Raw genomic sequence first — 9,785 nt, forward strand, 5'->3', positions numbered from 1 at the left:
ATGTCTGCACTTTCGCTTTCAGTATCGTATATAATGATCGTATTGTGGATTCTTCAATATAGAAATCCCGTGGAATAATATGGTTCTTCGGTATCATATAAGTTTTCTTCTTTGCAAGGACTCGTAAACAAGCATCGAGGACAATGACCTTATTGTCTCACACCTGCATGTCCTTCGTCGCCCTTTCTTCATGTCTCGTCATCTTCTTGTCGTTCATTAAGTGCTTACTTTTATATGTTGACGATTTTCTTTTGCGGTAGAAATATGCCGATGGGGCTAATATATACTGAAACTAAATCAAATTATAAACTCCAAGATAAACTTATAATTATCTTTCTGTAAGTTTCATGAAATCATCAATGGTTTTAGATTAGTCCTCAATAAAAAAATATAAACCTCTTAGAAATTAATTTTTATTTTACGGACACTTAGAAATTAATCTAAACAAATGAGTTAACGGACAAAGGGCAAAGATGATGCTCATATCCCCTTAAAGATCGGTGCAACACAAACGTACACTCAAGGACATGATATATAGTTGCTCTTAGGAGATGGCATAAAAGCATCTCTAGCCCTTCCCATAAACTTTATCTTCTTAAATGATTGCCTAATATTTTACTCATAAAAAAAAGCCTTTTGCACCTAGCATTTCTTCCAAATTCCTCGTCATTGCCGAAGTCAATGTCTCGTCATTGTGGGCGCCCCTCCTAGTCCACGACATCGGCTTGCCGTCAGAGTCGAGGTCTGCGAACATCGTCTCTCAAACCCTTTCTGCCGCTGACAACGTCGTGCGTTTTGACGGTGACCTTGTACTCGGAATCCACTGACGCCTCAATGTTTAGGTGCTCCTCCACCTCTTTGTGATCGACAAGGATGGCGGTGGCGCACTAAGCTGCGAGTTGCGACTCGATGGCATGGCTCTCCACCTACTCCACAAGCACTAATTCAGAAACAAGAACTCAGGGTTCCACCGACGCTCCTCAACGATTAGAGCTTCTCGGCCGTCGATCGTGTTCCTGATGCGATTCCAGCCATCGGATCTCGGGCTCGGCTCACGTGGGGCGTCGAATATTTACAAGATCGTTGTGAGCCGTCGGATAAAATTCGAATGGCAATAAAATGTAAATACCATGCCCCCACCAGGGCATTTCGGTCATTTCACGTAGTGGGGGTATAAAAGGGGGGCGCTCCTGTCCTGTGGCGGAGACCTAGCCGCCGCCTCCTCTCTCCCTTCCTCCCGCAGCCGCCTCCCTCCCTCCCCTCCCGCGCGCCTCCTCTCCTCCCACCCACATCGCCGCCACCCACCTCCCCGCGCCGTCGGATCCACCGCAACAAAGCCCCCCCCCCCCCCCCCCCCCCCAAGATGATGAGCAGCAGCGGAGGGAGGACGAGGAGCACGACGGCAGCGGCAGCGGGGAGGAGCAGCAGCAGGGCAAGGCGGCGCAACAGCAGGGCAATGCGTCTCCTCTCCTCCGACCACGCCGCCATGTTGCGCGACGGCGAGTGGGCGCCCGCCCTCCCCGTCCGCGAGCTCGTCCCCGGGCATGGTGGCGGCTTCCGAGCCCTCCTGCTCCGACCCCACAGAGTGCTCGAGTCTGGAGGGGCAGCAGACGGTGGTGGGCGCTTGCGCCGCCGCCATCTCCTTCGTCCTGCCCGCCCGACCCCCGACGCTCACTTCCCCGGCGTCGTCGCCGTCGTCCGCAACCACCGCCACCGCGCCCCCACCCTCTCCCCATCGCTGCAGGCCCCCACCTTCTCCCAATCCCCTCACCCTTCTCTCCTGTGGCCAGTGGATTCGCCCCTCGCGGGATCGATTCCTCCGAGCCAGCGGTCTGCAGGGCCGGACGGGAGCGGCACGGCCCTCATCGGTGCGTCGGTGGCGACGGTCCTGCGGGTCGAGGCTGACCCCCAACGGCGCTGGCGCTGCGTCAAGCCGGCGCGTGCTTCTGCTCGCGGGACAACGTGGTTAAGCGGCGACGAGATGCTCGTCCATCTCCTCCTCACCGACCAAATCGCCGAGGATTCCTCATCCACCGACGCGCCCAAGGTGAGGAAAGATCCCGCCTCCGGAAAATTTTTCGAATTCGCGTCCATTATCGGTTCCTGCTCGTGCGCCTTGCCGATTCCCTTGAGATTTTGACGCCCCTGCAATGCATTCTCTTTCTCGCGGTTCGTATTGGGGTTCCACAATGATATCTCGTGATGGAGTTGGCTCGTGCGCTCGTCAAATTCCCAACGGTAACATGCAGATTGGGTTGGATTCAAAGCCCTTCTTGGATAAAAAATTCTTTGTAAAGCACATCATCTTGGTCGATTTGTTGATAATAGGGTAGGGGATCACTTGTTCATGGCAGGATTAGGCACTGGCGTTGTCTCCTGTTTCACATATGATTGGTTTGCTATCTTGTGTGATTGCAAGTTTTCGTTGCTTTTAGAAGTAATGGTGTGCCAAATAGATAGCTTGGTACTGGCTAAGCAGCCTAGCCGCGGTGGGTGCATGACTAGAGCACTACTGGCTGGCATCATAAAATTCTTTGCTATGCTGATTCATAAAGTTATTTGCTTTGTTCTGGAACTGCAAGTTAATTCATCCATCCATGGCTGATGCATACTGTGAGTGAACCAAACAGCTACCTTATTCATTCCTAAAAAGTCTGCCACCTTGTTGGTCTTGCAGGAGCGGATCAGCAACGCCACTATAGCAGCCCAGCACAGCCGCCGAGCCAGGGCCGGCCTACTTAACCCAACAGCTTTGCTGGGCCGCTTCATGTCTCAAGCCGCGGCAGAGGGGGAGATCCAGGTGGAGCGCGCCATCTCCATCGCCGCGACTCGCCCTCCTGTCTGCGTCTCCCCGCCCCTTCTCCTCTAGCTGGAGGAGCACGAGCCAAGGCGTGTGCCTCCAATTCTGCAATGCGCCTAACGGCTATCTCTGCAGCATTCCATTCGATCGTCCGTCCGATCGAATCCCTTGCTCCAGCCGTTAGGTACCAGCAGCATTCCATTGGTTTATTTTATGTATAATAGTGTGATTAAACAGTGAGGTGTATGCAGATCTATAACAGTATATGATACTTTTGATTGTAGTATAGGTAATCAGGCCTTTTTGATGCATATATCTAGCTCCAATTGGTTATGTGGTTTCTCTAATTATTCCAAATTAACTGAATTAATGTGACCTTGTTTAAAATTTTAATCGAGAGTAAACATTCAGAGACCTAATTAGGATTGATTAAACTGCTCTTATAGGATATATGTTTGTTACTTCCTTTACATGTTGTTCTTATCTGCTCTTGTGATTAACTACATGATTATGTCATGTGTACCCACATATTATGCTTTTCTTTTTTAATATTGAATCTTGGAGAAAGTTCTATAGGTAGAGTAGGCTAATTTTGTTTTCCGTGTGCTGTATAGGATACTATGGTTAAAGATTGTTCTGATATATATTGATGTTGCTGATTATCAAAATCAATGGATGTTATCTAGAGTGCTTCTCATTCAGATTTGATGTACTATGTCCTCCAGCTTATATTAGATGATTTCTTTCCACGGTTTTTGCTAATTATGGATATGTATCTAATAATCTTATTTTGGCATAGACAAATTACTCACCTAGCATTTCTTCTGTTGCAACTCTATCTTTTTGTTTACATGGTTACTGCACTATTGAAGTAGTTGTATTTGTTAGAGTTATAATATAAGTCATGTACCCCTTTGTATTTATCCCGTTGTATAAGGGGTTTCTTGCATATGTTCCACACCTGTACATGTATATATATTGGCCTATGGCCTCATGGGAACATAAGTTGCTTATTCCTAACATGGTATTAGAGCTAGGTCAACTTTTTTTGCACGTTGCAACTCGTGCTGTTGATCCACCTCGCGCCGTTAGCCTCGTCTGTGGTCGCCGCTGGCTCTCCGTGCCTGCTCCTCTCCCCCTGCAGGTCAACGCCAGGACGGCGTGATCCCTAGTCCCGCCCGCTCACTGCTGGATCGACAGGACCGGGCTGACCCGTGCCGCACTCGCGTCCTCACAGGATTCCAGTCGCCGCCCGATCGAGCTGTTCCTCTGTTGCCGATCTCCGCCGCACTCGCGTCTTCACCGGATCCCAGTCGCCGCCCTCGCTGGATTCCGCTGCCGATCTTCGCTGCTCGCTGGTTCTAGTCAGCCGCCCGCCCGATCTGCTGATTCCCTAGTTGCTCTGCTCAGTGTTGCCGGCGTCCCGTCCGACTGTGCTCTCGATCTGGCCGCTGGGCTCGATCTGTTGTTCTCCAGCCGGATCAAGCTCTCTCATCAGATTCTGTAAAAAAAAAGAGCAAAAACATGTCTGCTGCATCGGGCTATGTTGCTGTCCCTCGCTGTCCGGTGATCTTCGATGGTACTAACTACACCGAGTTCGCTGGCTTCATGCGCATTCACATGCGTGGCATCCGTCTCTGGGGTGTTCTTTCCGGCGAGGTCTGCTCTCCGCCACGTCCGGTTCCTCCGGTGGCCCCTACTCCGCCGACTCCACTGGTTCTTCCTACGGATGCTAATCAGGCCGCCAAGGATGCGGCTCAGCTTGCAGATGAGGCTGCTGATCGTGCCTATGATGAGAGGGTTTTGGCTTATGAGGAGGCTCTTCAGACGTATCATGGTGCTTTGTCTGTTTACACCCAGTGGCTTGATGATGATGCTCGTGCTGCAGCTGTTCTCACTGCTAGTGTTCTGCCTCAGTTTGCTTCTGAGTTTCTGGGTCTTCCTACTGTCTTTCAGATGTGGACCTGTCTTCGTCAGCGCTATGAGCCCTCTGGTGATGCCTTATACCTTTCTGTGGTTCGTCAGGAGCATGCTCTTCAGCAGGGTGACTCTACTGTTGATGACTTTTATGCACAGAGTTCTGCTATCTGGCGCCAGCTTGATTCTCTCCGCAGTGCTGGTTGTCGTACTTGCCCCTGCTGCCAGGCTGTCCAGGCCAATTTGGAGTTTCATCGCGTCTACGAGTTCCTGTCTCGGCTCCGTAAGGAGTTTGAGCCCCGGCGTGCTCAGTTGTTTGCTCGTGGCCGTATTTCTCTCATGGAGGCGCTTTCAGAGATTCGTGCTGAGGAGACTCGCTTACGTGGTGCTGATTTGCTGGAGGTTCCCTCTGTGCTCGCTACTCGGGCTTCTTCCACTCCACCTGCTGCACCGCCCCATTCTCGCTCGAGTGCTCCGCCGCTCTTGCCCACTCCTTCTGGAGGCTCAGGTCGTCCCCGTCCACATTGTGACTACTGCAACAATGATGGTCATATTGAGTCCCAGTGCTACACAAAGCGGAAACACCTGCGCAAGGCGCGATCCTCCTCCTCAGGGACTTCGTCATCTCCCTCGACAGCTTCAGCCATTGCTTTGACTGAGCAGGATATTCTGAGACTTAAGCGTCTGCTCGCGGCTTCAGGTTCTTCCTCGACGGGTACTGCTGGTTCTGTGACCGATGCTTCCCGCACTGAGCACCCGCCCTCTACACAGTCAGGTACATCCCCATGGGTTCTGGACTCTTGAGCTTCTTTTCATATGTCTTCTCATTCTTCCGCTTTGTCCTCTCTTTGATCGCTGTATTCTCTTGTTCATGTCTTCACTGCTGATGGTACTCCACTTTCTGTTGCTAGTAGAGGCCATCTTTCCACTCCTCATTCTGTTCCTGATGTTGCTCATGTTCCTCGACTTACCATGAATCTGTTTTCTGCCGGTCAACTTACTGATTCTGGTTGTCGTGTCATCCTTGACGTTGACTCTTGTTCTGTCCAGGATCGTCGCACGCACACTCTGGTTGGGGCTGGTCCTCGCCGCCGTGATTCTCAGGGTCTTTGGGAGTTGGACTGGCTTCATGTTCCTTCCGCTGCCACCACCATCGCCAGTCCCTCCGCTGCCGTCGCCTCTGTTACTGGTTCCTTCAAGCAGTGGCATCATCGACTTGGTCATCTGTGTGGTTCTCGGTTATCGTCTTTAGTTCGTCGAGGTCTTCTGGGGTCTGTCTCAGGAGATGTCTCTTTAGAGATCAGGGTTGTCGTCTTGGTAAGCAGATTCAGTTACCATATTCACATAGTGAGTCAGTGTCTAAGCGTCCTTTTGATTTAGTCCATTCTGATGTATGGGGTCCGGCTCCTTTCGCTTCGAAAGGGGGTCATAAATGCTATATTATTTTCATCGATGATTTTTCTCGTTACACATGGCTTTATTTCATGACTTCTCGTAGTGAGGTGTTGTCTATTTATAAGCGTTTTGATGCCATGGTTCATACTCAGTTCTCTTCACCCATTCGTGTTTTTCGTGCTGACTCCGCTGGCGAGTATCTCTAAGATGTTGCGTGGTGTCCTTGCTGAGCAGGGTACTCTTGCCCAGTTCTCTTGTCCTAGTGCTCATGCTCAGAATGGCGTGTCTAAGCGCAAGCATCGTCACCTTCTTGAGACGGCTCGTGCGATGATGATCGCCGCCTCTCTTCCGCCTCATTTTTGGGCCGAGGCTATCTCCACTTCTGCCTATCTCATCAACCTTCAGCCGTCCGCTGCTTTGCAGGGTGGTGTTCCTTTTGAGCATCTTTTTGATCGTTCTCCCGATTATTCGATGCTTCGCTTGTTTGGTTGTGTTTGCTATGTTCTTCTTGCCCCTCGCGAACGCACCAAACTGACCGCTCAGTCTGTTGAGTGTGTCTTCTTAGGCTACAGTGATGAACATAAGGGCTATCGTTGTTGGGATCCTATCGGTCGTCGGATGCGTATCTCTCGAGACGTGACTTTTGATGAGTCTCGTCCTTTCTACCCACGTCCATCTTCCTCGATTTTTTCAGTGGAGGATATCTCTTTCCTCACTTTTCCTGACTCACCTATCACCCCCGTCGCGCCTGTGCCTATTCGTTCCACTCCCTTTGCTTCTCCACCCCTCGTCGATTTGCAGCCACCATCTTCCCCGGTCTCCTCACCTAGCATGTCACCGGATTCTACACCTTCATCTCCGGTGACTTCTTCGTCGCCACCCCCCGATTCTACCTTGGCGATTCCTCCTTCTATTGTTCCATCTTTTCCTCAGCATTACACTCGTCGTTCACGACCTGTGGATGCTTCCTTGGATGAGTCGTCCTCTTCCTCTCAGCCTACTTATGGCTTGCGTTCTCGTCCTCGTCCGCCTGTTGATCGCTTTGAATTTCCCATCGCTAGTGTTGCTGTTCTTGAGCCGACTTCTTACCGTCAGGCTGTTGTTCATCCTGAATGGCAGTTTGCGATGGCAGAGGAGATTGCTGCTCTTGAACGCACTGGTACCTGGGATCTTGTTTCTCTTCCTCCCGGAGTCCGTCCCATCACTTGTAAGTGGGTCTACAAGGTTAAGACTCGCTCCGATGGTTCTCTTGAGCGTCACAAAGCTCGTCTCGTGGCTCGTGGTTTTCAGCAGGAGCATGGTCGTGATTATGACGAGACTTTTGCTCCTGTGGCCCATATGACCAATATTCGTACACTTCTTGCCGTTGCCTCTGCACGCCACTGGTCTATATCTCAGCTTGATGCTAAGAATGCTTTTCTTAATGGTGAGCCGCGTGAGGAGGTGTACATGCAGCCACCACCTGGGTATTCTGTTCCTGATGGCATGGTATGTCGTCTTCGTCGCTCTCTCTATGGCCTTAAGCAAGCCCCTCACGCCTGGTTTGAGCGTTTTGCCTCTGTGGTCACTACTGCTGGTTTTTCAGCCAGTGCTCATGATCCAGCATTGTTTATTCACCTTTCTCCTCGTGGCCGGACTCTTCTTCTTCTCTATGTTGATGACATGGTAATCACTGGGGATGACCCCGAGTATATTGCCTTTGTCAAGGCCCGTCTTAGTGAGCAGTTTCTTATGTCTGATCTTGGACCTCTTCGCTACTTTCTTGGGATTGAAGTCTCTTCTACCTCTGATGGCTTTTTTATATCCCAGGAAAAGTATATCCAGGATCTTCTTGCTCGTGCTGCTCTTACTGACGAGCGCATTGTTGAGACTCCTATGGAGCTCAATGTTCACCTCCGTGCTACTGATGGTGATCCTCTCCCTGACCCGACGCGTTATCGTCATCTCGTTGGCAGTCTTGTCTATCTAGCTGTCACTCGTCCGGACATCTCCTATCCGGTTCATATTCTGAGTCAGTTCGTCTCTGCTCCCACATCGGTTCACTATGGCCTCTTTCCATTTGACCTGCCTTGGTTGACCAGAGCCCAGAAACAACATTTTGTGCAGTATACTTTGATCTCTCTATAAATGCTTGATGCTTTGCCTCTTTGAAATAAAACTTGTATGCCATGCTAGCATGTACGTGCTATTTCTTAGGATTCTTGGGAGCATTTAGGGTTAATTCCTCGAGATATTGGATCACTATTTCCGCTGTTTAAAGTTTGGTTATGGCTTTGATTGTTTGTATATCATGATGGCCTTCCCAGGAGATGTAGTTCTGAATATCCTACTGCTCTATGGATCTATTATTGCAAGAACTGTATAATGATATGCGGTAAGCTGCTTCATACTGTTGGGAATCGTAGCATAATTTTAAAATTTTCCTACGTTCACCAAGATGCATCTATGGAGTATACTAGCAACGAGGGGAAGGGAGTGCATCTACATACCCTTGTAGATCGCGAGCGGAAGCGTTCCAATGAACGTGGATGACGGAGTCGTACTCGCTGTGATCCAAATCACCGATGACCGAGTGCCGAACGAACGGCACCTCCGCGTTCAACACACGTACGGTGCAGCGACGTCTCCTCCTTCTTGATCCAGCAAGGGGGAAGAAGAGGTTGATGGAGATCCAGCAGCACGACGACGTGGTGGTGGATGTAGCGGGTCTCGGCAGGGCTTCGCCGAGCTTCTGCGAGAGGGAGAGGTGTAGCAGGGGAGGAGGGAGGCGCCCAAGGCTGTGTTGCTGCTGCCCTCCCTCCCCCCCCTTTATATAGCACCCCTGGGAGGGGGCGCCGGCCAGGATCCCATCTGGATGGGGGGCGGCGGCCAGGGGGGTTGACTTACCCCCAAGGCAAGTGGGGCGCCCCCTTGCCCTAGGGTTTCCAACCCTAGGCGCAGGGGGGAGGCCCATGGGGGGCGCCAGCCCACTAGGGGATGGTTCCCTTCCCACTTCAGCCCACGGGGCCCTCCGGGATAGGTGGCCCCACCCGGTGGACCCCGGGACCCTTCCGGTGGTCCCGGTACAATACCGGTAACCCCCGAAACTTTCCCGGTGGCCGAAACTTGACTTCCTATATATAATTCTTCACCTCCGGACCATTCCGGAACCTCTCGTGACGTCCGGGGTCTCATCCGGGACTCCGAACAACTTTCGGGTTTCCGCATACATATATCTCTACAACCCTAGCGTCACCGAACCTTAAGTGTGTAGACCCTACGGGTTCGGGAGACATGCAGACATGACCGAGACGCCTCTCCGGTCAATAACCAACAGCGGGATCTGGATACCCATGTTGGCTCCCACATGTTCCACGATGATCTCATCGGATGAACCACGGTGTCGAGGATTCAATCAATCCCGTATGCAATTCCCTTTGTCAATCGGTATGTTACTTGCCCGAGATTCGATCGTCGGTATCCCAATACCTTGTTCAATCTCGTTACCGGCAAGTCTCTTTACTCGTACCACAATGCATGATCCCGTGACTAACGCCTTAGTCACATTGAGCTCATTATGATGATGCATTATCGAGTGGGCCCAGAGATACCTCTCCGTCACACGGAGTGACAAATCCCAGTCTTGATCCGTGCCAACCCAACAGACACTTTCGGAGATACCCGTAGTGCACCT

General features: G+C 51.2%; 1 protein-coding gene across 1 annotated transcript; it reads left to right on the forward strand.

Moving 5' to 3' along the window:
• The first annotated feature begins 1,310 nt into the window (after positions 1–1,310).
• On the forward strand, positions 1,311–3,170 carry LOC123078416 (uncharacterized). The gene is made up of 2 exons (XM_044500918.1): positions 1,311–2,047; positions 2,678–3,170. Exons 1-2 carry the CDS (start codon positions 1,364–1,366, stop codon positions 2,867–2,869), a joined length of 876 nt encoding a protein of 291 aa, XP_044356853.1. The 5' UTR covers positions 1,311–1,363; the 3' UTR covers positions 2,870–3,170.
• Positions 3,171–9,785: the final 6,615 nt, after the last annotated feature.

The sequence above is a fragment of the Triticum aestivum genome, chromosome 3D, assembly GCF_018294505.1.
Source record: "Triticum aestivum cultivar Chinese Spring chromosome 3D, IWGSC CS RefSeq v2.1, whole genome shotgun sequence".
Taxonomy (NCBI): Eukaryota; Viridiplantae; Streptophyta; class Magnoliopsida; order Poales; family Poaceae; genus Triticum; species Triticum aestivum.

What these genes read in the sequence shown, in the direction of transcription:
- LOC123078416 (XM_044500918.1), top strand. Translation starts at nt 1,364, where the DNA reads ATGATGAGCAGCAGCGGAGGGAGGACGAGGAGCACGACGGCAGCGGCA. An exon ending in CATCCACCGACGCGCCCAAG is followed by an intron (nt 2,048 to 2,677) that starts GTGAGGAAAGAT and finishes TTGGTCTTGCAG; the next exon opens with GAGCGGATCAGCAACGCCAC.